This window comes from Chiloscyllium plagiosum, chromosome 27, assembly GCF_004010195.1.
Source record: "Chiloscyllium plagiosum isolate BGI_BamShark_2017 chromosome 27, ASM401019v2, whole genome shotgun sequence".
NCBI classification, from domain to species: domain Eukaryota; kingdom Metazoa; phylum Chordata; class Chondrichthyes; order Orectolobiformes; family Hemiscylliidae; genus Chiloscyllium; species Chiloscyllium plagiosum.
In genome coordinates, this window is record NC_057736.1 from 13423326 (window position 1) to 13450300 (window position 26975).

A 26975-nucleotide genomic window follows, 5' to 3' on the forward strand; every position below is an offset into this window, starting at 1 on the left:
TTGGGTTGGGATATTGGTCGGCATGGACGGGTTAGACCAAAGGGTCTGTTTCCATGTTGTACATCTCTGTGACTCTACAATCAGCCATGGAGAATGCATTCTTCTCATGACTCCTTTCCATATCTCCTTAAACATTTTTCACTGCATTTTTATTGTCCTACCTTTTCATTTAGTTTCCAACTTCTCTTTTGCTGGTTCTGCTTTTATCTCCTTACCACATTTTTATTCAGGTTTAAAGCACTTGTCATAGACCTACACTTCTCTTAAAATGGAATGTAATCTTTTGGAAATGTTAAATGTACTTCAATATTCAGGTCCCAGTTTTGGTCACCCTGCCACTGTTATCTCAGTAATGGCTATTGGATAATATATAGAAACTTTAGTTATGAGGGTAGATTGAAGATGTTGGGACTACTCTTACAGAGAAGAACATTAGGAGGCAATTTCCAGAGGCTTTCAAAATCATGACTGGGGTGGACAGAGTAGGTGGGAAGAAATTGTTCCTGCTTGTAAAAGAAGAAAGAACAAAAGAACATAGATTTAAAGTAATTTTCAAAAGAAGCAAGGGTGTTATGAGAAAAATCTTTTTCACTCAGCAAGTAGTTAAGATATAGAATGCACTGCCTGAAAATGTGATAGAGGTGAGTTCAGTTAAGGCATTCAAAAGGGCACTGTACAATTTGGTTATAAATAATGTGCAAATGTATCAGGGAGGAGAAAGCAGGAGCTTGGCAATAGGTAGTAATGCTCATTTAAAGATCCGGGGCAAGCATGATATACTGAATGGCCCCCTACTTAAGACTTCTGTAGTTTATTTTTATCTAATAGCAATTTATTCATTTTACAAATCCACACACACAGATACAGAGCCTTTCATTCTGACTCTTTACCATAACCTCTGATTTTTCTGCTAGTGCACTATTAATTTTGTATTTTTAGCCTCTCATAAGGGGCATAATTTTAAGGAAGGTTTAGAGACGATTTCAGCGGTAGGTTCTTTACACGGAGTGGTGAGTGCGTGGAATGCACTGCCAGTAATGGCAGTAGAGTCAGATACATTAGGAACATTTAAGCAACTCTTGGATAGGCACTTGGAAGATAGTACAAAGAAGGGTAATTAGGTTAGAAGGCCAGCCCAACATCGAGGGCTGTACTGTTACTGTCACACTTTGGTTATCATTATCTAATTCACTACCCTATTCTCTTACTTCATTGTTTCCTTTTGATCTATCAAATTTCCTGTTTCACGGTCCCTTCCCATCAGTATTTATTTCAAAGTCCTCACTACTGCCCAGTTCTTTGACTTACCAGAACACTGGCCTCAGCACGATTTTGGTGAAGTCTAGCCCGAAATGACAGCTTCCTCTTTATCCAGTGCCCCATAAGTTGAAACCCATTTGTCCCATGCTAGTCTTTGAGGTATGCATTCATTTCTCTAATGTGAATTAGTCTACATTATTTTACTTGTGGCTTAAGACTCAACTTTCTACTTTATCCCCTAACTGTTTGTAATCCCTAAGCAGGACCTCTTGCCTAGTCCTGTTTATGCTGGTGATATCCCATGGCCCAGAGCAACTGGATCTTCCCTTTAACGGTGTAAGTTCTTCTCCAGTTCAGAACTGATGACCCAATCCCTGTCACCGGCAGGCAATACAACCTAGACTCCTGCTGTCAGCTGTGGAGAATGATCTTCCTAACATGCCCCATACGACACCACAGTCCTAATAGCCCTTACTTGAATGGCTTCTTGTACCATGGAACCATGGTGTATTTACAAGCTACCAGAACTTCAAACCTGTTGGACAATTGCAAAACCTGAGACAACTCCACTTCTTGGTCTTATTTATCACACTTCTGTCCTTTCACACATATAGCGCTAGGTTTCTGATCGACATCAATGTTATTCATTTCTCTGTATGCTGAAATATCTCCCTTTTTCTGGACGACCTATGTATTTTAATCTTTAACCCTGGTGCTCTCATTCTATTTCATTCTGTTCTTCCTTTTGATGAATCTTTAATCATTTATTTTCTATTTTAATTTTTTGGATTTATTTTACTTCCATAGTTTTTGGATTTTTCTGTATTAGTACTCTGGTGCTTATTTCAATGCTAACATTTTAGTTTACCATTTAATTGGTCCAGACAAACAGATCTTTTTAATTTTGGCCTATTTCCAACTAAGAAAAGCAATTAAAAGTGTATTTTTCTGCCACTTTCAGATTATTTCCCTATTTCTTCCTTGGGCACTTCAAAACTTTGTGTTCACTTGTTCAAATTCCATTTTGACACTGATGGAGAGTGCAGGTTTTCAGATTTGCAAAAGGACACTGATAATTGTTTCTATGGATGCAAAAATCATTCTATGTTCGAGGCTTCAAAAACGAATATTTCAGTCACTGAGAAAGGTTTTTAGTCTTGTTGTCAAACGCAACATTTATTTTTCTGTTTTGCATCGTGTTAGGAATGGTTTTGCCAACATTACTACTCAGAGATGCTGAAAAAGAGGGTTGTGATGTATCTTAGTAGAAAGGTGATCCAAGCCTGGTCCAATCTGAAAGAGAAATTGAAAAGACAAATTGTATATTGCAGATATATAATGTCTTTCAGAATCTTGATGCAACAAACTACTTTTCAAGTGTATCATTGTTGTAAGGTGGGATTCATTTCAAAAGGCCATACTTTAAAAAAAAACCCTTCAAAATTTAAATTAAGGCTAACAACAGTAACTAAGAAAAATGATAACGAGAAGTGAGTAAAGTTAATGTTTTAATAAAAATACTCAATCATTGTTCAAGTTTATACGTATACAGCTGTTAGTTTTATACAGGAATAATATTAAATAAATGCAGCGAATGAATTGGAAAGATCAGAAGCAGTGAAGAAAAAGACAAATGGATGCAGACAAAGGACATAATTATAAAAGTCTCGGAAAGCAGTGACAGGTACAGCAGATTTCTTTGAACTAGTGTAATGATAATAGAAGCTATTGCAGTTGATTATATAACTACATCTTGGCATTTTCTTCCATTTCCCCCCTCCCAAAATGATTACCCATTATGCCTTTGTTCAATAATTTCAGTATGGCCTGGTTTCAAAAGACAATTATAGGAAAACTTCTCAGTTTAATATAAACCGTATTTGTCCATTTACAAAGTGAATAGAAATGTCTGAATTGTGCATGTGAATTAATTTTAAAAATAAACCACCTTGTGGAGGATGTTGTGGTGATGTCTGTTTCTTCGAGACAAAAAATAATGTTTTTGTCCTGAAAGCAGAGCCTGTTAGACTGGGGAGGTTGCTTTTCAAAAACAAAAATCTCTGGCTTTTATAGTTAAGAATTTAGTTGACTGAAATAAAGGGGCTAAAACTGGTGTGAAAGTAATATCAATGCAAACTATATGCCGTCAGTAAAAAATATTTGCATATACATGAGTGAACATGTAATAGTACACACAAATGGTATGTAAAAACACAGATAAAAAGTATGGTGTATATGTTGACTTCGATATTACTGTAATGGTTTGTCAACCGTTTCATATGGTTATCTGATTGTGAGCTATCTGATGCATCTCAGCTGATGGTCAAGGACCTAAAATTGTGTCACCGATTTGTTTAAATTAAAATTTACTTAACCCTTTTTTGTCTCATTTCAGCCATCTGAAAATTATGATGCCCGAGACACACTTTTCCCAGCCACCAATGTGCCAACAATCAAGGTTTATTATGTCAAGTTTATATAATGTTGAAGGGGATGGTGGTGGTAGGTTACAGAATGTAGGAGGGGATGTTGGTGGGTTATGAAAGTGCAATTCCATTTTAAAATTCTGGTTTATTATTATTGGGATTTATGAGGGCTTTTCAGCAATCAAACTTTTAAACCATTTTATTTTATTGATCATATAATAGGAAAAGGAAGTATTTGTGGGGGTAGTGCGAAATCTAATTTTGTGTAAAAATCCTGAGCTAATTACTGCCCACTTTTTTTTTCCTTGCTCTGATAAAAGTGCACACAGTATTACACTTTTTGGGGTCACTGTGTAATGAAGGGCATGACTGTTACTAGTATCAAATGCTTTTCAAAAAGAATATTAGTTATGATTGAACAATAAAGTTAAAATAGTTGCATTGACTCTGGTATTACTAGAGTTTGGTCCAGCTGATTACAGCTCAATTTTAATATTCATGTCAATAAAAAGGATAATTCATCACTGTTATTTTCATTTTATAAATATATTTTTACTAACTTGGAGATGACTATTTTTGAAATGCATAATTCAGAATTGATCAGTCATGATGAAATATTGAGTGCAAAGGCAGTTTAACTGCGAGCATAGTTTTAAAATGTGTGCCGAAAGAGATTGGACATTTCAGTCCTTTTCAGTATGAAATCTAGAATTCAATAAATACTAGTGTGACTCAGCATAAGCTTTTCTGTTGAATCTTTTATTAAATTGATTAATGATATGTGTCCACTAAAATATTAACCATTGTACTTTATAGTTACAAGTGTTAAAGAAAAGGTTGACCTAAATTAATTATCAAGCCACCTGGTTAATGATCCTTTAGCCTGACTGAAGAATCATGTTAACACTTGTCCCCCATGTAACATGAGGTATAGCAGATGTGTCAAGTTATACTACAGATGTCTAAGTAGCTGATTCTCGACTGTATTTCCTCCATGTCTCCAAACTAATGTCAAGGATGCGTTCATTAAAACGTCCTGGGCAGTTTGATGCTTGGACACTCCATGCAGATTTTTGAATAACCCCAGTCTGTATTGACTTTTAATTCAGTTATTAAAAGCAAACTGCTGATGCTGGAGATGTCTGGTGGCTTTTGACAGAGAAACAATTAATTCCAATATGACTGTTCTCTGGAACTCCTGTTTATATAAGTATTGTTTGACTACTGTCTAACTTGGAACATGACTGAGAATCATGAGGTTTTCATTTCTGTTGTAACCTTCCGTGGTGGTCCATATAGCTGCAGTATGTGTATATCAACTTCAAAACAAACTGAGTTTCTACAGATGCGATTGGAGATTTAATGGCAGGTTAAAGCAACATTGGGTTCAAGTATTAATGCTTGTTGCATGATTGTAACATTTTTATGTGATTAAAGAGCAAAATTAATTGTTGAGGGTTTCAACTTTTAGAAGCCTTGAATTACCCTAAATAAGAAACATCTTCACACATTAATTTTATTTAAAACACTTGAAAATTAAATACTTTCAAAATTTTGACATTAAAATGGGGCGCAGGCGAATGGTGTGGAAGAAACTGACTATGGTTGAAAAAGAACCTTTAGGTCCTACAGTTTGTTTTGTACAGTAGTCAGCAATTGCTTATACATTCAGTGTAGAAGTGCTAGTTTATGTTGCAAGCAGCTGCTGTGGGCATGACTCCTCTGGTATTATCTGAAGCTTCAACTATTACAGGGTGGGACATTGAACTACAGGACCTGGCATGCATGCCTAGGGCTGGGGAGAAAGGTTGGCAAATGCAGATTAGATAGGTGGGTTGGGTGGGGACTTGGAGGTGCTATGCTTATGGGATTAATGAGGACTACTTGAAGGGTTTTTGATGTTTGGGGATTCACCTATGTGGCCAGGCAGGTACAAAGAGACTTGCATGAACATGATAGTCAATAGTGAGCATATATTAGATTTAGAATAGCCTTTATTGTCACGTACTTTTAAATGCAGTGAAAACTTTGTAATGTTACCGTTTTGGTGCCATCTTAGTTACAGGATACATAGATACAGATGCAGCACTCAGTTACAGAATTGAAATAGGGGTTGGTAACTAATGAAAGTGAGGTCTGCAGATGCTGGAGATCAGAGCTGAGAGTGTTGCTAGAAAAGCACAGCAGGCCAGGCAGCATCTGAGGAGCAGGAGAATTGACATTTTGGGCTGGAGCCCTTCATCAGGAAGGGCTGAATGTATGAGCAATTGCTGACCGCTGTAAACAAAAAACCTGATGGACCTAAAGGTTCTTTTTCAACAAAGTCAGTTTCTTCCATACCATTCGCCTATGCCCCATTTCAACTTCAAATTCATCATTCCTGATGAAGGGCTCAGGCCTGAAACGTTACTTCTCTGCTCGTTGGATGCAGCCTGACTTGCTGTGCTTTTCCAGCAACTAATGAAGCATGTTTGGGATGATAGTGCAAGAAATCTCACCGTGCCTCATAGAACGAAACCCGACGTGAAACCCAACAAAATTGACATTTAGTTAAAATATGAAATTCAGCCCATTGTTCTTAGTAGTATCTTTTTTAAAAATTGCAACGTATTTGTAAAATAGATGCAAGTTGCACCTAAACTGATATTTTGAAGGACAGCTGTAAGGGTGTTTTTGATTTTAACTATAACCTAAGGTCTTCGATCTTCAACAATTGTGATAGTTAATGGGAAATACCAATGATAAGCCAAGTATTGACTAATGCGATCTTTTATGATGACTTATACAGTGCACCTAACCTTCATTTTCCAATTAAATGCAATTAAGATTGCTTTTCTGGCAACCAACATAAGGCATTGGTGGCTAGAGACATCTATGCAGACTCGATCCATTGCCATTGTGCTGCTTGGTTTAAGATAAGTGAACAAGTAAAATAAAAAAACACTAAGTTAAATGCTGCAAGAAAGAAAAAGTAACAATAGAAAAAAGGCTGTCAGGGAGTAAAGAACATAAAATTCTTATTTTCTATTGCAAATGCATTTTGACTCTTTAGCTCCTTGATTTCTTCGAGTTGTACGTCTCTTATCAGCTCGACCATTTATATTTCATCATGTGTTCACAATCCTATGTAGGAATATTAAGACAGGCAAAAATTGAGATTAGTAAGTAATGAATGGTGTGATAACTTAGCAGCTTGGTTTGCTTTGAGGAATAAGAATGGTTCAAACTTCCAATCCAGCACTTTTGTCATAAATTTAGTAGAACAAATGGCCATATTGTTCCTATTGAAAGGGGAAAAAGCTCTTGCTGACAGCACCTGAAAGCATTGTATGTGATTTAGTGCTTTAGAACAGGTTAAATCAATTGTTAAAGTGTATTAACAGAAGGACATTGAACAAGTATTTTCCATAAAGCATACCTAATCTGCTTTAATGTTGGTTTTTGCTGACTCATTTCAACTCCGAGAAGAGATTTCATTTTCTCTCCAAACCTTGTTCTTCCCCAAGAACTCAGTGTACCACAAGAATCAAATGACGCATGATTTGCAGAAGGAATTGTCTGTTCTGCTTGCAAAGTTGTTGATTTCACTCAATTTTGCATCCTTCATTCAATGTGATGACCACGGATAGAGTATTTATAGTTGTTAGATGATGCTTTTTAAAACTCAGAACAGACAAATAACAAGGAACAAGCATTAAACCTTACTTTCCTATGTTGATGACACAAAGGCCTAGACTTTAGTTCCGATAGCGATGAATGCTGAGATGGACGCTCCACTGATTGTCCTTTCAGCTCCTATTAGAGTGTAGACTTGGGCTGTTTGCCCTGTTCTTATTTACTTTTTTGCACAAATTTATTGGTTATGATCTTAGTAGTTATGGAGTCTGCCAAAAATGTGGTTCTTTAAATCTGAAAGAGTGTCTCTATGGTGCCATTAAACACCCACTCCTGCATCCAAGCTTATCCCACCTGTACCCCCATCCCATTGATGCTCATTACTAGTCCCATTCCCTGCCACTTCTCCTGCTTGTCATCCCTGACTCTTTAGTTCCACTGATGTTAGATCAGAGCCATTGGTGCAGTTAGGCTTGGGCTGAGAGGGATGGGTAAGGTGGGGAGTGACAACAGGGAGTGAGTAACACAAAATTTGAGAGCTAGCACAAAGGATACAGTTAAAACAAGTGAAGGAACTTGGACTTCAATACCTCCACCACATGTAATGGTTCAATCATGTAGGTTTTTATGAAGAGACTCAGTTTCACCAATGAGGCATAGGACAAATCCACATTCAACAATCTGCTCTGAAAACTTATTCTGACAGCAAAGACCAATTGCTCCACAGCAGCTAAGACAATTCACAGCATTCTAAAACAAACATTTTAAATGTGGTCATAGTGTGAAAGGTTTAGGAGTATCCAAGACAGCATTTTAAGATAGCATGGAGAAGACCCTACAAGAGAGTCGGTGGTTCTAGACCTAATTTTAGGCAATGAGGCCGTGCAAGTGGCTGAAGTATCAATGGGAGAGCATTTTGCAGATGGCGATCCTAATTGTTAGTTTCAAGATTGTTATGGAAAAGGACAATGATGGGCCTAAAATCAGAGTTTTAAACTGGAGAATGGCTAATTTTAATACAATCAGATATCATTTGACCAGAGCGGACTAGGAGCAGATATTTTTGGGCAAATCTGTGTCAGATCTGGGATGCATTTACGAAGAAAATAAGAAGAGTACTGTATCAACATGTTCCAATAAAAATACTGGGTAGGCCCAACAAATCCAATGAACTACTGACGTCAAAGAATGTGTAGGATTGAATAAAGAGAAAAAGGGAAGCTGATGACAGGTACCAAGGGTTTAAAATAGCAGAAGATCTAAAGGAAGTATGTGAAGAGCAAAAGATGAGGGAAGACAAATATAGGTTCCTTACAACTGAAACAGGAGAAGTTATAATGGGAACCAAAGAGAAGGTAGACAAATTACCTACATATTTTGGTTCTGATTTCACAAAGAACACATAGTCTCCAACACATTTTTGGGATGATATGTGGTCTAGTGAGAGAGAAAAACAAAAGGAAATCTGTTTTAGTAGGGAAATGGTGGGAAAATCAAGAGGATAAAGACAAACAAATCATCACTCCTGATAATCTGCATGCCAGAGTAATTCAGGAAGTGGTCCAGAAATTAGTGGATGCATTTGGTGGTCATCTTTCAAGACTTATGGATTGCAGGCTCATTAGTTTTTGCCTCACTATTTTAGAAAGGAGGTAGAGAGAAAACAGAAAGTTATAGACCAGTTAGCCTGACATCGATAATATAGAAAATGCTAGGGTCACTTATTAAAAAAATTAATAAGAAAGCATTGGAAAACTGACAGGATCAGACACAGTCAACATGGATTTACGAAAGGGAAATCATGCTTGACAAATCTATTGGAATGTTTTGAGGATATAGCTAGTAGAGTTGATAAGGGGGAATCTAGTAGATGTGGTTAACTTGGACTTTCAGAAGGACCCATGTAAGAAATTAGCATGTAAAATTAAAGCGTACAGCATTGGGGGTTGTGTACTGACATGGCAGACAGGAAACAGACTAGCAATAAATGTGTCATTTTCTGAGTGTTAGCCAATGATCAGTGGGGTACTGCAGGGATCAGTGCTTGGACCCCAGTTATTCACTATATATATTAATGGTTCAGATGAATGAACTAAATATAATAACTCCCAAATTTTCAGATGACACAAAGTTGGGTGGGAGGTTGAGGTGTGAGGGTACTTCACTGACCTCAGGTGAAGTGCCAGATGTCTGGACGACAGCTAATGTGGTTCCTTGGTTCAAAAATGGCAGAAGGGATAGGTTAGATAATTAAGACCAGTTAGTCTGATGTCTTTGGTCAGGAAATTATTGGGAAAAGTCCTGAACGGCAGGATTAATCAAAATTTGGGAAGACAGGGATTGATGAGGGATATTCAGCACAGATTTGTTAGAGGGTGATTCTGCCTGATTAATTGAGTTTTTTGAAAAGGTGACTGAATATGTTGATGTGTTTTGCTGGACTTCAGTAAGGCCTTTGACAAGGCTCCACGTGGAAGGCTGGTCCAAAATGTAAGAACTCATGGAATCCAGGGCAAATTGAAAAACTGTATTCAAAACTGTCGTGCAAATAAGAAGCAAAGGATGATGGTGGAAGGATGGTCCGGGTAGGATGTTCTTTAGAGGGTTGGTGTGGACTCAATGGGCCAAATGGCCTGCTGCCACGCTGATTCTATAATTCTAGAATGTAGGATCAAGGAAGGCTTGTTACAACTTTGTAAAAGATTGCTTAGACCACAGATAGAATACAGTGTGATGCTCTGGCCAGCCACACTAATAGGGACATGATTGCACTGGAGAGGGTGCAGAGAAGATTCACCAGATGTTGCCTCGGATAAAAAGTCTCAGTCACAAGGAGGGACTGGAAAGGCTGGGTTTGTTTGCAGAGAAGATTGACTGGGAATCTATACAGCATTATGAGAGGTATAGATAGAGCAGATCATGAGAATCTCTTCCCCATGGCAGATGTGCCAAAGACCAGAGGGCATAAGTTTAAGGTGAGCACTATTGGTTTAGCGGAGATCTGAGAAAAATCTTTCTCACCCAGAGGGTGGTAGATATATGGAATGTGCTGCCTGAGAGGGTGGTGGAACAGAAATTCTCATAACATTTAAGGAATACTCAAATGAATGCCAGGGCATAAAAGGCTATGGACCAAGTGCAAGTAAATGGGATTAGTATAGTTTGGCATTTGTTGGTCAACATAGATATGGATGACTGAAGAATCGGTTTCTATGCTATATATGATTACGACTACAGATGCTGGAGAACTAAAATAAAAAACAGAAAGTTGTGAAGAAACCCAGCCACGTCCGTGGAGAGAGAAACAAATTTTAGGTTGTGTCCGACATGTGTCTTCAGAACTGAAGAGAAGTGGAAAAGTAATAAGGTTTTTATGTTGTTGAAAATGATGGGGAGGAGGTGAGTTTGTTTTGTTTCATTAACTCATGACAAAATATAGATTGAGTCAATCATTTATCAAATTCTGTAATACTTGAGCCAATCATCACTATAACACACCGTGGGACAGTAAATGTTTAACTGATTAGCCTGGGTTTTGAAAACTTGGAGAAGTTCACATCCTGAGAGGATTGGAAGTTATATCGCTTTGCTGAAGCTAATGCTATAACAGTACGATTCTACCAGACAATAAGGGACATTGACTGTACTGAATGTGCAATCTGAGCTGGTTGACATCAAACAAGACATTCAGCAGACTAATGTGCTTTATGTTATGCTTAAGCCAATATTACAACCTGGACTTTGAGAGACAAGTCTGCAATGTCTCTGGGCTTTGGGTATCTGCACATGCACTGACCCTGACACTGTTTGCTTCTTATCTCTAAGTAAAGCTCTTCAACTTGTTATAAACTGCGTGATTCTTTATTTACATTTATACACAGTCGGTTATCGAATAGAGCTCTCTGGACCAGTGGTTTTCAACTTGTGTGCCATGAGAACTATCCAAGTGTGCTGTGAAATTTTGTACAAAGGTAATGAAAAACAATGTAAAACAAACATTGTTTCATAAAGTCATACAGCACGGAAACAGACCCTTCAGTCCAACAAGTCCATGCCAAACATAATGCCAAATTAAACTAGTCCCACCTGCCTGCTTCTGGCCCATATCCCTCTAAACCTTTCCTATTCATGTACTTATCCAAATATCTTTTAAACATTGTAATTGCATCCACATTCACCACTTTCTCAGGAAGTTCATTCCACATGCGACCAGCCTCTGTGAAAAAATGTGGTAAAAACAATGACTGCAGATGCTGGAAACCAGATTCTGGATCTGTGGTGCTGGAAGAGCACAGCAATTCAGGCAGCATCCGAGGACAGGCAAAATTGACGTTTCGGGCAAAAGCCCTTCATCAGGAATAAAGGCAGAGAGCCTGAAGCGTGGAGAGATAAGCTAGAGGAGGGTGGGGGTGGGGAGAGAGTGGCATAGAGTACAATAGGTCAGTGGGGAAGGAGATGAAGGTGATAGGTCAGGGAGGAGAGGGTGGAGTGGATAGGTGGAAAAGGAGCGGGGCAGGTCGGACAAGTCCGGACAGGTCAGGGATCGAGTTGCTGGAGGTTAGAAGCGAGGATGAGGTGGGGGAAGGGGAAATGAGGAAACTGTTAAAATCCACATTGATGCCCTGGGGTTGAAGTGTTCCGAGGCGGAAGATGAGGCGTTCTTCCTCCAGGCATCTGGTGGTGAGGGAGCAGCGGTGGAGGAGGCCCAGCACCTCCATATCCTCGGCAGAGTGGGAGGGGGAGTTGAAATGTTGAGCCACGGGGCGATTTGGTTGATTGGTGCGGGTGTCTCGGAGATGTTCCCTAAAGCGCTCTGCTAGGAGGCGCCCAGTCTCCATAAGACTCATGTGTTGCACTGTGTATAATAAACTTCACTACAACACTCCTGTGTTACAGTGTGAATAATAAACTTCATTATAACACTCCCGTCTTACAGTGTGTATAATAAACTTCACTACAATACTCCTGTGTTACAGTGTGTATAATAAACTTCACTACAACACTCCTGTAGGGCATCTTTGACCACGTGGGAAGGGAAATTGCGGTCTTTAAAGAAGGAGGCCATCTGGTGTGTTTTATGGTGGAACCGCTCCTCCTGGGAGCAGATACGGCGGAGGAATTGGGAATACGGGATGGCATTTTTGCAAGAGGTAGGGTGGGAAGGGGTGTAATCCAGGTAGCTGTGGGAGTTGGTGGGTTTGTAGAAGATGTCAGTGTCAAGTCGGTCGTCACTGATGGAGATGGAGAGGTCCAGGAAGGGGAGCCAGGTGTCGGAGATGGTCCAGGTAAATTTAAGGTCGGGGTGGAATGTGTTGGTGAAGTTGATGAGTTGCTCAACCTCCTCGCGGGAGCACGAGGTGGCGCCAATGCAGTCATCAATGTAGCGGAGGAAGAGGTGGGGAGTGGTGCCGGTGTAATTACGGAAGATCAACTGCTCTACGTAGCCAACCAAGAGACAGGCATAGCTGGGGCCCATACGTGTGCTACCCCTTTGGTCTGGAGGAAGTGGGAGGATTCAAAGGAGAATTTGTTAAGGGTGAGGACCAGTTCGGCCAAGCGAATGAGAGTGTCGGTGGAGGGGTACTGTTGGGGACGTCTGGAGAGGAAAAAACGGAGGGCTTGGAGGCCCTGGTCATGGCGGATGGAGGTGTAGAGGGATTGGATATCCATGGTGAAGATGAGGCGTTGGGGGCCGGGGAAACGGAAGTCTTGGAGGAGGTGGAGGGCGTGGGTGGTGTCTGTGAAAAAATGTGTCTCTTATGCCTATTTAAAATCTCTCTCCTCTCATCTTAAAAATGTGCCCCCAAATCTTGAAATCCCCCATCCTAGGGAAAAGACAACTACTATTAAATTTATCTATTCGTCTCATTATTTTACAAACTTCTATCAGACCACTCTCAACCACCTAGGCTCCAGTGAAAAAAAGTCCCAGCCTATCCAGCCTTTCTTTATACCTCAAGTCTTCCATGCCTGGCAACATTCTGGTAAATCTCTTCTGAACCCTCACCAGCTTGATAATATCCTTCCTATAACTGGACAACTAGAACTGGACACAGTATTCCAAAAAAGGCCTCACCAAAATTACAACTCATAAAACTGGTGAAAATTAATTATCAAAATAAAAATGCAGTTTTTTTTAATTTCCAGTACGTGAGCATTCTAAACTAGATGACCAAAAGGCAAAATTCAAATAATGTGATAGTTTTTACCTGTTATACTGGAATAAGACAAAACGAGCTAATGTTAGCATAGGTAGCTAAATTGACCATATCCACATTTTTTTCCAAAATTTATTTTGATACCACTAGTCTAAGAAGAAATGGATAAGTTTGTTGTCAAAAGAGTGAGTACCTTCACTAATTCAGTTGTTAATGAAAAATCTGAACCCTTCCCGCAAAAAAAAAGCCAGAACTATTCAGAAATTAAGAACTGTCTGGTTTCTGGATTTTTGTGGAAAAGGGATTTTTTTTCCCCTTACCTGAATTTTTCATCTTCAGACTGAAGTTGGAAAGAGCTGCGATAGTACCTTGTAAATTAAAATTCCATTTGCATACAGAAATCCATCTCTTGTGAATAAAGACATTCAGTACTTCCAAACACTTGAAAGGACAAAGCATGGAGCAGGCCCAATGTCTGATGGAGTGTGCAGTTATCAATTAAAGCTCAAGAGGCTAGTTAACTGGTGGCTGAACTTGTAGCAAAATCAAAGAAGCTCTATACCTTTGCTGAAACCTTAATTAGCGCTGAAAGTGTGTTGCTGGAAAAGCGCAGCACACCCCAGGTCATCGAAGATTGAAACCTTAATTACCCCTGCATGTAAAAATAATCATAGGTGTGACGTTAAGATTTGATGCCGCAAAACAGATCAACAAAATTCTTTTCTCTGATAATACAGTTGTCAGGAACAACAGAAAAAGAGCTCTTGTCAGTGGAGCGAGATTTGTAGGCAAGCCCAGGTTATACCACTGACCCAGTAAATCACAATTTACTGTACTTTGCATTTTGCTCTGATCCATTGAACTTCAATTGCATATCAGTTCAATTATTTAATAAAAATTGTAACTTAAAAATATTGTTACAAATGTGAAATGTCATCCTCAAAATTTGGACTCCTGAACTGCGTGTAGACAAATTTAGATTAGATTTCCTACAGTGTGGAAACAGGCCATTTGGCCCAACAAGACCATACCAACCCTCCAAAGAGTAACCCACCCAGACACATTTTCCTCTGACTAATGTCACCTAACACTATGGGCAATTTAGCATAGCCAATTCACCTAACCTGCATATCTTTGTGACTGTGAGAGGAAACTGGAACACCCGGAAGAAATCCGCAAACTCCACATAGACCCGATGCTGGAATTGAATCCAGGTCCCTAGCACTGTGAATCAGCAGTGCTAACCACTCAGACACCATGCAGCCAATGAATAGTTAAAGATAGTTGAATTGAGCAGATCTTAAAAATGTGTGCTCGCAATCGAAGACAGTCTGTTTCTTCCAGCGGATTTGAAACTTTAATGTATTCGATTCCTTCTTTAACTTGTATGCATTATGTTGCAAACCGCTCTAGTAAGACTGTAACCAGAGTAAATGCAATAAATGTGATGTTTATGAGCAAGAAATTGAGCTGAAAAAGTGGGTGTGTAGTGCAATTGTTTGTCGCATTGAAGTGTGTATTTTGTTCCTGAAAAGATTGGCTCTGCTGTAGTGCAGTGTCTAAGACCTCTCTTGTCACATGCTCACTCTGGATAGGTGCCCTTTTTCTTACTGTAGGTACCTCATTAGTGCATGAATCTCATTTTACCACATTCCAGTGTCTCGACTTTGGTTCTGAGAAACTGCACTTTAATTCACTGGACCTGGGTCAGCCCCAGTGCCTTAGCAGGCAATGGGCAGTAGGAGAAAACCCTACCATGGAATCCTTGAACAACAGGAAGAGATAAAACGGTGTGAAGAGTGAATACAAAGATGGCATTCAATTTGCAGGGATGCTAATAAAATGATCATTCCCAACTGGGCTACAAGGGTGTGATTCCCATCCGCCTCATTCAGTATTTAAGCATAAGGCAGCTCAATCTGATGCGTTACGGGAGCTTTTCCAATCGATAAATTGGAAGTCAAAATAAATCTAAATGTTCACCCTGTCTGGTTTAGAAAGTGATTTATTTCCAGATTAATGCAGAGGAATTCCACTGGCGTCACAACAGAAAGGAGCTTTCTTTGTGACGTCTCGAGCAGTTTGCGCATCCGCAGCTTCTCAATGGCTAACGATAAATGGAAAGGAAGATCTCAATCCAGGGTAAGCCACAATAGAGGAAGAAAAGCAAGGAAAAGCCAGGGCTAAATAAAACATCGCGACCCGCCACTGTGCTGCAAGACTGGCCCAGACAGGGTAAGAGAAGATTCTGTATTTGAATGCACAACTGTATTTTGAACCCATGCAATAAATTAATGCATGTCAGCAATTGCTAGAGGTGTTCAAAACGCTGCAGTTTCTCCCCGTAGCACCCTTCCCTTGAAATGCATCGTTCTTGAAAATCTCTATCTATTCCAATGCAATGCAATCCTAGAGAGGAACAAGGTTAGACATTTTCCAGAGATTTTGCCAGTTTGCTGAAACATTGAGACAGATGTGAATCTGAAAATGAGTTATAATTAATGCAATAGGAAATGGATCTGATATTGACATCATCACGATTTGCAAAAAGAAAGGCTGCTTGTATTTGTAGGTTGTGTTTGCTCAGTACCTTGTACATGGTTTACCTATTCCCACGGTTCAGTTTCTGCTAAATTGCTTCAATTTCTGTTGCAGGTGAAGGTCAGTTTCTGAAATAAATATTATTTTTGGGTTCTCGGACCTGTAGTTCATCTTTGCTACCAGCTTTGAAAATAGGAATTATATCGTTATGAGATGGCATAATTTTGTCGACAAAGACAATTTTGTGGGGGGGGGTCAATTAATGATTGACATAAACTCTTTCCTGCTGTTTCTTAAAGAATAGTGACATACCAAGACGTATAATTGAACGTGATGTTGACCAGCAAAGTGGTTGTCATGGTGATTACAGTAATTGCCTCATATGCGGGACATTTTAATTTAGAATGCACCAATGGCTGGAAGCCTTGATCTGGTGCTATGTAACGCGACTCCAGGAGAATGCACGTTTGCACCATTCAATTGAATTTAACAAAACATGATCAATTCCTTCCCGCAAATGATGAGGTGAGCGTTTACAAACGTGTGCTGTAGACTATATAAAAACTGGAACTTTTCTGTGGAGATGAAAGCATTTGAGAAAACCCAACAAGGATTTGACTTTTACACCGATATGTGAGGAAAACTTCAGACCATTAGAGAAAATTATGCCCCACCTATCCTAAACTTTAATAATTTACATTCAAAAACTTTTTTTTTACCACAGTTTACACCATTGCTTTGTGGTGGTTGAACTCTCACATGATGTTGGTAGCTTCCTGGTTCCTTGCTGATGCTGGCTCTAGTGTGTCTAATGGGAAGTGTGGGAGGTCACTCAGCAAGCTCGATTTTAACTCCTTCGTTCCATGTCCACGGGAAGCTTGTGCAAAACATCCTGCTTGATGTTCCACTTTTCCCACCCTGCAATTGTTTATGAGTGCTGGTGCTTATTGCAATTTCCCTACCTTTACAATTACAGGATAATCTAGTTTGAAAAATGTGTTGCTGGAAAAACACAGCAGGTCAGGCAGCATCCAAGGAGCCTGAAATGTCGATTCTCTTGCTCCTTGGATGCTGCCTGACCTGCTGTGCTTTTCCAGCAACACATTTTTCAGCTCTGATCTCCAGCACCTGCAGTCCTCACTTTCTCCCAGGATAATCTAGTACAGAGCAGGCTGGGGTTTGCCTATGCTGTGTGCCACATTGACTTCCACTTACTTCAACACTGTGTTTATGGGAGACAAAGAGTCATAGAGATGTACAGCACAGAAACAGACCCTTCGGTCCAACTCATTCATGCCAACCAGATATCTCGCCCTAATCTAGTCCCACCTACCAGCACCCGGCCCATATTCATCCAAATCCTTCCTTTTCATATACCCACCCAGATGCTTTTTAAATGTTGCAATTGTACCAGCCTCCACCACTTCCTTTGGTAGCCCATTCCACATACGCACTATCCTCTGCGTGAAAACATTGCCCCTTAGGTCTCTTTTATATCTTTCCTCTCTGACCCTAAACGTATGCCCTTTAGTTCTGGACTCTCCCACCCCAGGGAAAAGACCTTGTCTATTTACCTTATCCATGCCCCTCATGAGTTTATAAACCTCTATAGAACATAGAACATTACAGTGCAGTACAGGCCATCGGCCCTCGAAGTTGCGCCAACCTGTCATACCAATCTGAAGCCCATCTAACCTACGCTATTCCATCTACGTCCATATGCTTGTCAATGATCACTTAAAGTTGGCAAATCTACTACCGTTGCAGGCAAAGCATTCCATACCCTTACTACTCTCTCTGAGTAAAGAAACTATCTCTGACATCTGTCCTATGTCTATCACCCCTCAATTTAAAGCTATGCCTCCTCGTACTAGCCGTCACCATACTTGGAAAAAGGCTCTCCCTGTCCATCCTATCTAACTCTCTGATTATCTTATATGTCTCTTTTAAGTCACCTCTCAACCTTCTTTCCAACGAAAACAGCCTCAAGTAGCCTTTCCTCGTAAGACCTTCCCGCCATACCAGGCAACATTCGAGTAAATCTCCCCTGCACCCTTTCCAAAGCTTCCACATCCTTCTTATAATGCGGTGACCAGAACCCAGAACTGTACACAATACTCCAAGTGCGGCCACACCAGAGTTTTGTACAGCGGCAGCATAACCTCGTGGTTCCGGAACTTGATCCCTCTATTAATAAAAGCTAAAACACTGTATGCCTTCTTAACAACCTTGTCAACCTGGGTGGCAACTTTCAAGGATCTGTGTACCTGGACAGTGAGATCTCTCTGCTCATCTACACTACGAAGAATCTTACCATTAGCCCAGTACTTTGCATTCCGGTTACTCCGACCAAAGTGAAACACCTCACACTTGTCCGCATTAAACTCCATTTGCCACCTCTCAGCCCAGCTCTGCGGCTTATCTATGTCTCTCTGTAACCTACAACATCCTTCGTCACTATCACAACTCCACCAATCTTAGTGTCATTTGCAAATTTACTAACCCACCCTTCTACGCCCTCATCCAGGTAGTTTATAAAAACAGCAGTGGACCCAACACTGACCCTTGCGTTACACCACTAGTAACTGGACTCCAGGATGAACATTTCCCATCAACCACCACCCTCTGTCTTCTTTGAGCAAGCCAATTACTGATCCAAACTGCTACATCTCCCACAATCCCATTCCTCCACATTTTGTACAATAGCCTACTGTGGGGAATCTTATCGAACTCCTTGCTGAAATCCATATACACCACATCAACTGGTTTACTCTCATCTACCTGTTTGGTCACCTTCTCAAAGAACTCAATAAGGTTTGTGAGGCACGACCTCCCCTTCACAACAGCGTGCTGACTATCCCTAATCAAATTATTCTTTTCGAGATGATTATAAATCCTATCTCTTATAACCTTTTCCAATACTTCACCAACAACTGAAGTAAGGCTCACTGGTCTATAATTACCAGGGTTGGCTCTACTCCCCTTCTTGAACAGGGGAACCACATTTGCTACCCTCCAGTCTTCTGGCACTATTCCTGTAGACCATGACGATTTAAAGATCAATGCCTAAGGCTCGGCAATCTCCTCCCTGGCTTCCCAGAGGATCCTAGGATAAATCCCATCTGGCCCAAGGGAATTATCTATTTTCACACTCTGCAGGATTTCTAATACCTCTTCATTGTGAACCTCAATCCCACCTAGTCTAATAGCCTGTATCTCAATATTTTCCTCGACAACATTGTCGTTTTCTAGAGTGAATACCATAGAAAAATATTCATTTAGTGTTTCCCCTATCTCCTCTGACTCCACGCATAACTTCCCACTACTATCCTCGATTGGCCCTAATCTTACTCTCGTCATTCTTTTATTCCTTAAATACCTATAGAAAGCCTTAGGGCTTACCCTGATCCTATCTGCCAACAACTGGCAAGAATATCATTTACTGGCTATCTCTAATTGCCCTTGACAAGGTGCCAGTTGGCTCTCCATTTGAAGTATTGCAGCCCATGTGATGAAGGTAGACTTTATTGGGGAAGTCTAAGGTTTGAACCCAGTGACACCAAATGGACAGAGACTCATTTCAAAGTCAGACCAGTGTGTAAGTCGGAGGAAAAGATGAAGGCTGTGATGTTCACGTGAGCTTGCTGAACTTAAGATTTTTAAACTCTTACTTTATTTTATGATTTACTTTTGTTTCTTAGTCCAGGCTTTTGATCCCATTCATTTCCTCTAGTCTCCTTTCTGTACCTGATCGGACATTGAATCCACTCATTATCCCAAATTCATTTCCTCTGTTTATTTCTAAATCCTTAAATCCCATTGTAGTCACCCAGTTTGTCCCATTATTTGCCAAGGTTCTAAATGCCTTGATAGAGCTATCGCTGTGCTCTTACCAGCTCTCAATTCCAATAACTTGGAGCAATGTTTTTTATATCCCCAGGCTGCAATTTTAAGTCTATCTAATGGCACACTAACAAAATTTGGCTCTATGTATTGTTAAAATCATGAATGGTTTTGGTCTACTTTTTGGCTATAGCAATAGTGAACTTTAAAGCAAACTCCATTTGCTGGTGTACATGAAGTTTTAATGGGAATATTCACACAGGATCCCATGATTTGGGAAACTATTTTACATGCTCAAACTGCAGTATTCTAATGTATAATAGTCAAATCCTTTGAAGGTGTGAATGCCCTTTAGCTGTGGTCTTGCTGTTCATTAATCTGTATGAGATGTTTCAACTTCAGAAATAAAAGCATTTGGCAATCACAGTAACTAGTTCAATCTTGAAATTCAGTTTGACTGCAGTTTTGCATTATATAGAGTTGATACATTAGCCATAAATATTAACACAAAACAATACAGCTCTAGAATCCGTACAGTGTGGAAGCAGGGCATTCAGCTCATCGAGTTTACACCAATTCCCCAAACAGCATTCCACCCAGACCTGCTCCATTCCTGTAAGTCTGCATTTCCCATGGCTAATCCACCTGGCATGCACTTCCTTGGACACCATGGACAACTTAACATGGTCATTTCGCTTAACCTGCACATCTTTGGACTGTGGGAGGTATCCGGAGCACCCAGGGAAATCCACACAGACAGTGGGAGAATGTGCAGACTGCACTTATACAGTTGTCTGAGGGTGGAATTGAACATGGGTCCCTGCCCTGTGTCTACTATGCTCAGTATTTGTATTGCATTCATTTTTAATCACCTGCTTCTTGTCTTTCTGTTGTTTTTAAACCCTGAATCATGTACCAAACGCTGACTCATGTTATCAGACTTCAGTATTAGCCACTAGGTGACACTCAGGAGCTTCCTTTAGCTGAATGGCGGAAGAGAACACTTTTTAGCTCAGCACCTTCTGTAAGCTCACGAAAGTTTTGTTGCAGCATCACCTGGTTTTGTCTTAGTTTTACCATTTTTAATAGGACTCTTAGTAAATCTACCAAAGATTGTCTTTGTCTTTGTCTCGAAACATCCCTATTTTATTTTGAAAAACGCCAAAGAACTGTGGATACTGGAAATTAGAAACAAAAATAGAAATTGATGGGAAAACTCAGCATGTCTGGCAGCTTCTGGGGAGAGAATTCAGAATTAATGTTTCATGACTAGTAACCTTCCTCAGAACTGATGGTACCTTGGAGAATGTTTTTTATGCAGAAGATGGAGTGGGGGCTGGGAGTAAGGAATAAACAATAGGTGGGCTTAAAGCCTAGAGAGAGAACAGTCAGACAGACTAAGGAGTGGATGTCAGTCTGGCTAAGGAGGTGAATAGCTGTTGATGGGGATAATTTGCACATTTTCTTTTATAAAATACTGTATAGTCTTCAAGTGGCTTTGATCAGGGTGAGATGACTCCCCCAGTTGAAGTAAAATTGGAACTGACTCAACACACATCGATCATCTAACATTGGCAAGGTTCGAAAACACATTTGTGCTATACAACTGCCAGGCAATGACCACCTCCAATAACAAAATCCTTAGAGGGGAGCTCAAGAGTTAGGCAGCAGAACTGAGGAAATGAGCAAGGGAGCAAATGGGTTGCAAGCAGAAGGGAGAGAAGTGGGTGACTGGCATGAATCACAGATATGAAGTGTTGAATTGGATACAGGAGCTAAATACAAAGTGATGTCATAAATATTTATGTAGCCTACAGATTTGCAATGTTAGATTTACAGGTTAGGAACTTAATCCAGCATCATCACATTTTTATGGGAAAATGATTTTTGTTCAACACATTTTCATTTAGCGCACTTTTTAAAGGAAATTTATTAGGTCAGCTAAACAAAGAATAGCTGTACTCCCTTTTTGTAATTTAACATTTGGAGTCAGATATTATTCTGCTGAATCTTAATTCATGACCTCCAAAGCCAAATACTTATAGCACACTAGGTGTGGCACCACCAGGATTTTGTATAACTGATGCAGAGTTTCCAGAACCTGCATTTTTTAGTGATCTAGATAAAAAGGAATATTTTTCTTTTAATTCGCTCTTGGGATGTGGGCATTGCTGACTGACCAGCATTTATTGACTGTCCCTAGACGCCTTCAAGAAGGTGGTGATGAGCTGCCTTCTTGAACCACTGCAGTTCATGTAATGTAGGTAGCCCCCACAATGCCCTTAGGGAGGGAATTCCAGGATTTTGACCCAGTGACAGTGAAGGAATCATGATATATTTCCAAGTGAGGATGATGAGTGACTTGGACGGGAACCTGGAGGTGGTGTTCCCATGTTACTGCTGGCATTGTCCTTCCAGATGGAAGTAGTCATGGGTTTGGAAGGTGTTGTCTAAGGACCTTTGATAATTTCCTGCAGTGCATTTTATAGATAGTACACACTGCTGCTACTGGGCATGATGGTGGATGGAGTGGATGTTTGTGGATATGGTGCCATTCAAGTGGGCTGCTTTGTCTTGGATGCTGTCAAGCTTCTTTAGTGTTGTTGGAGCTGCACTCATCCAGGCAAGTGGAGAGTATTCCATCACACTCCTGACTTATGCCTGGGGATGACGGGCAGGCTTTGGGGAGTCAGGAGGTATGTTACTCACCGCAGTATTCATAACCTCTGACCTGCTGTTGTAGCACTGTGTTTATGTGGTGAGTCCAGTTGAGTTTCTGGTCACTGCTCAGCAATAACCTGCTTAGTGACACCCGGTTTGGGTTCCACCAGGGTCATTCAGCTCCAGATCTCATTATAGCCTTGGCTCAATCATGGATAAAAAAGCTGAATTTCAGAGGTGACGTGAGATTTGATAGCCCTAGACATCAAGGCTGTGTTTAACTAAGTGAAGGAGCCCTAGCAAAACTGGAATCAATGGGTATCGGGGGCAAACACTCCGGTGGTTGGAGTCAGACCTGACAGATAGGAAGATAATTGCGGTTGTTCGAGGTCAGTCATCTCAGCTCCTGGACATCTTTGCAGGAGTTCCTCAGGGTGGTGTCCTAGGCCCAACTATTTACAGCTGTTTCATCAATAACCTTCCATCAAAAGGTCAGAAGTGGGGATGTTTGTCAATGACTGTTCAGCAATGTTCATGACTCCTTAGACACTGAAGCAGTCCATGTTCAAATGGAACATAATCTGGAAAAATACCCAGGCTTGGGCTGGCAAATAGGAAGTAATATTCACACTACACAAATGCCATGCAATGATAATCTCCAATAAGAGATTATCTAACTGCAATCCTTTGACATTCAATAGCATTGCTATCACTGAATCTCGCACTATCACCATCCTTGGGATTACCAGTGACCTATATATGTCCTATACATAAAAAGCAGGACAAATCCAACCTGGCTAATTACTACTCCATCAGTCGACTCTTGACCATCAGTAAAGTGATGGAAGTTGTCATCAACAGTGTTTCATATACCCATCCAAATGCCTTTTAAATGTTGTAATTGTACTAGCCTCCAGCACTTCCTCTGGCAGCTCATTCCATACACGTACCACCCTCTGCGTGAAAACATTGCCTCTTAGAGGTCCCTTTTAAATCTTTCCCCTCCCACCCTAAACCTATGTCCTCTAGTTCTGGACTCTCGCACCCTAGGCAGAAGCCTTTTATCTATTTATGCTATCCATGCCCATCATGATTTTATAAATATGGAGTGGTTAAAAGACCAGTATCTGTAATGCTGTGGACCATTGGAGGACTCTGAGATGGATGATACACTTGGCACTTCCTGCTGAAGATTGATGCAAATGCTTCAACCTTATCTTTTGTGCTGATGTGCTGGACCCCTCTATCATTGAGCATGGAGATATTTGTGGAACCTCCTCCTCCATTGTTTAATTATCCCCCACCATTCACAACTGGATGTGGCAGGTCTGCAGAGCTTAGATCTGATTGTGGGATGGCTTAGCTCTAACTAGCACTTAAGACCAAAAGACCATAAGAAATAGGAGTGGAAGTAGGGCCATTCTGCCCATCGAGTCCACTCTTCCATTCAATCATGGCTAATGGGCATTTCAACGCCACTTACCCGCACTTTCCCCGTATCCCTTAATTCTTTGAGATTAGAATTTATCAATCTCTGCCTTGAAGACAATTAACATCCTGGCCTCCACTGTGCTCCGTGGCTTCCACGGCCCACCACTCTGTCTGAAGAAATGTTTCCTCATTTCTGTTCTAAATTGACCCTCTCTAATTCTAAGGCTGTGCCCACAAGTCCTAGTATCCCAGCCTGACGGAAACAATTTCCCGGCATCCACCCTTTCTAAGCCATGCATTATCTTTTAGGTTTCTATTAGATCTCCCCTCAACTTTCTTAAATCTAACAAATACAATCCCAGGATCTTCAGCCGTTAATCGTATGTTAGGCCTACCATTCCAGGGATCATCCATGTGAATCTCTGCTGGATGTGCTCCAGTGCCAGTATGTCCTTCTTGAGGTGTGGGGCCCATAAGTGGGCACAGTATTCTAAATGGGGCCTAGCCAGAGTTTTATAAAGTCTTAGTAGCACCTCACTGCTTTTACATTCCAACCCTCTTGAAATAAATGACAACATTACATTTACTTTCTTAACCGTGGACTCAACTTGCGAGTCAACCTTTAGACAATCCAGTACTAGCATTCCCAGATCCCTTTGTACTTTGGCTTTATGAATTTTCTCACTGTTTATAAAATAGTCCATGCCTTTGTTCTTTTTTCCAAAGTGCAAAGACCTCGCATTTGCTAACATTGAATTTCATCAGCCATTTTTTAGACCATTCTCCTAAACTGTCTAAATCTTTCTGTAGCCTCCCCACCTCCTCAGAACTACCTGCCTGTCCACCTAACTTCGTATCATCGACAAACTTGGCCAGAATTCCATCCAGATCATTGTGGCTTACACTGTTTGGCATGCAAGTAGTTCTAATTGGTAGCTTCACCAGGTTGACACCTCGTTTCTTGGTGTGCCCAGTGCTGCTTCTGGCATACCCTCCTGCACTCTTCATTGAACCAGGGTTGATCCCTTGTCTTAATGGTAGTGATTGAGTGGGGGCTAAACCATACCGTGAGATTGCAGATGTGACCATAATTACAATGTTTAAAAGACATTTGAATAAGTAGATAAATAGGAATGGTTTGGAGGCATGTGGGCCAGGAGGAGGTAAGTGGAACTAGTTTAGTTTGGGATTATGTTTGGCATGGACTGGTTGGACCAAAAGTGTCTGTTTCCATGCTGTGTGACTCTGTAAGTCTGAGTTCAAGTATGTTTTTCCCTTTTGCTGGTTCCCTCACCACCTGTGCACACCCAGTCTTGCAGCTATATCCTTTAGGACCCGACCAGCTTGTTTATAACATTTTAATGATCTATGTACACTGGTAAACTGTGAATGAAGGTGTTAATTCCTATAGAGCTATATTCTGGCATTTATCCTGATAGGTACTGCCATTATTAAGCAATTCTGAAAGGTTAATTGCTCTAATTTGCTGTGTTTCCTGCACTATTCTGTCATGATTTACATCTAATTTAAAATAATTTCTATTGTATGGGGCTAGATGTGTTTTCTCCCCTTTTTCCCTCCCAACTACTGATTTCTTTCATCTTGTGAAAGCTATAGTTTGTTACTTCCTTCTTTGTAGGATCTATTCGTGCACATATTGGCTTGAATGTTCACAACAAGAGGCACTCATGATTGTTACTTGTAGATATTTTCTAATCAGTCAACTTTACTGATGATTGGGAGTAGACTGACGGGCCAGTAATTAGCTGGGTTGGATTTGTCCTGTTTTTCTCTACAGGATGTACATGGTCAATTTTCCACATTGTTGAATATATGCTGGTCTTGTTGCTGTACTGAACAACTTGGCGAGAGGCATGTTAAGTTTTAGAACTCAAGACTGATTGGGGGCAGATGTTCGCAGGTAAAGGGACGGCTGGAAAATGGGAAGCCTTCAGAAATGAGATAACTAGAGTCCAGAGACAGTTTATTCCTGTTAGGGTGAAAGGAAAGGCTGGTAGGTATGGGGAATGCTGGATGACTAAAGAAATTGAGGGTTTGGTTAAGAAAAAAAAGGAAGCATATGTCAGGTATAGACAAGATAGATCGAATGAATCCTTAGAGTGTAAAGGAAGTAGGAGTATACTTAACAGGGAAATCAGGAGGGCAAAAAGGGGACATAAGATAGCTTTGGTAAATAGAGTTAAGGAGAATCCAAAGGGTTTTTACAAATACATTAATGTCAAAAGGTAACTAGGGAGAGAAGAGGTCCCCTCAAAGATCAGCAAGGTGGCCTTTGTGTGGAACTGCAGAAGATGGAGGAGATACTAAACGAGTATTTTGTGGAAAAGGACATGGAAGATATAGAATGTAGGGAAATAGGTGGTGACATCTTGAAAAATGTCCATATTACAGAGGAGGAAGTGCTGGATGTCATAAAACACATAAAAGTGGATAAATCCCCAAGACCCTGTTCAAGTGTCCCCCAGAATTCTGTGGGAAGCTAGGGAAGTGATTCCATGGCCCTTTACTGAGATATTTGTATCATGGATCGTCACAGGTGAGGTACTGGAAGACTGGAGGTTGGCTAAAGTAGTGCCACTGTTTAAGAAAGGTGGGATGAACAAGCCAGGGAACTATAGACCAGTGAGCCTAATGTTGGTGGTGGGCAAGTTGTTGGAGGGAATCCTGAGGGACAGGATGTATATGTATTTGGAAAGGCAAGGACTGATTGGGGAATAGTCAACATAGCTTTGTGCGTGGGACATCATGTCTCACAAACTTGATTGGGTTTTTTTGAAGAATTGATGGATTGATGAGGGCAGAGTGGTGAACATGATCTATATGGACTTCAGTAAGGTGTTCAACAAGGTTCTTCATGGGAAACTGGTTGGCAAGGTTAGATCTCATGGAATACAGGGAAAACTAGCCACTTGGATACAAAACAGGCTCAAAGGTAGAAGACAGAGGGTGGTGGTGGAGGGCCATATTTCTGACTGGAGGCTTGTGACACAGGATTGCCACAAGGATTGATGCTGGCTCC

At 40.6% G+C, this 26975-nt stretch overlaps 2 protein-coding genes across 2 annotated transcripts in view; both read left to right on the forward strand.

The window, feature by feature from the left end:
* The window catches only part of ak2 (adenylate kinase 2), a 22383-nt gene extending 17959 nt beyond the window's left edge, over window positions 1-4424 (forward strand). Inside the window, exon 7 of the mRNA XM_043717452.1 lies at window positions 3656-4424. Within this exon, the coding sequence (XP_043573387.1) occupies window positions 3656-3663 (8 nt within the window). The 3' untranslated portion in view covers window positions 3664-4424. The remainder of the gene's footprint in view (window positions 1-3655) is intronic.
* Window positions 4425-15552: 11128 nt separating this feature from the next.
* rnf19b (ring finger protein 19B) overlaps window positions 15553-26975 on the forward strand; it is a 177886-nt gene continuing 166463 nt past the window's right edge. Inside the window, exon 1 of the mRNA XM_043717448.1 lies at window positions 15553-15694. The gene's annotated coding sequence lies outside the window, so the exon portion shown is untranslated. The remainder of the gene's footprint in view (window positions 15695-26975) is intronic.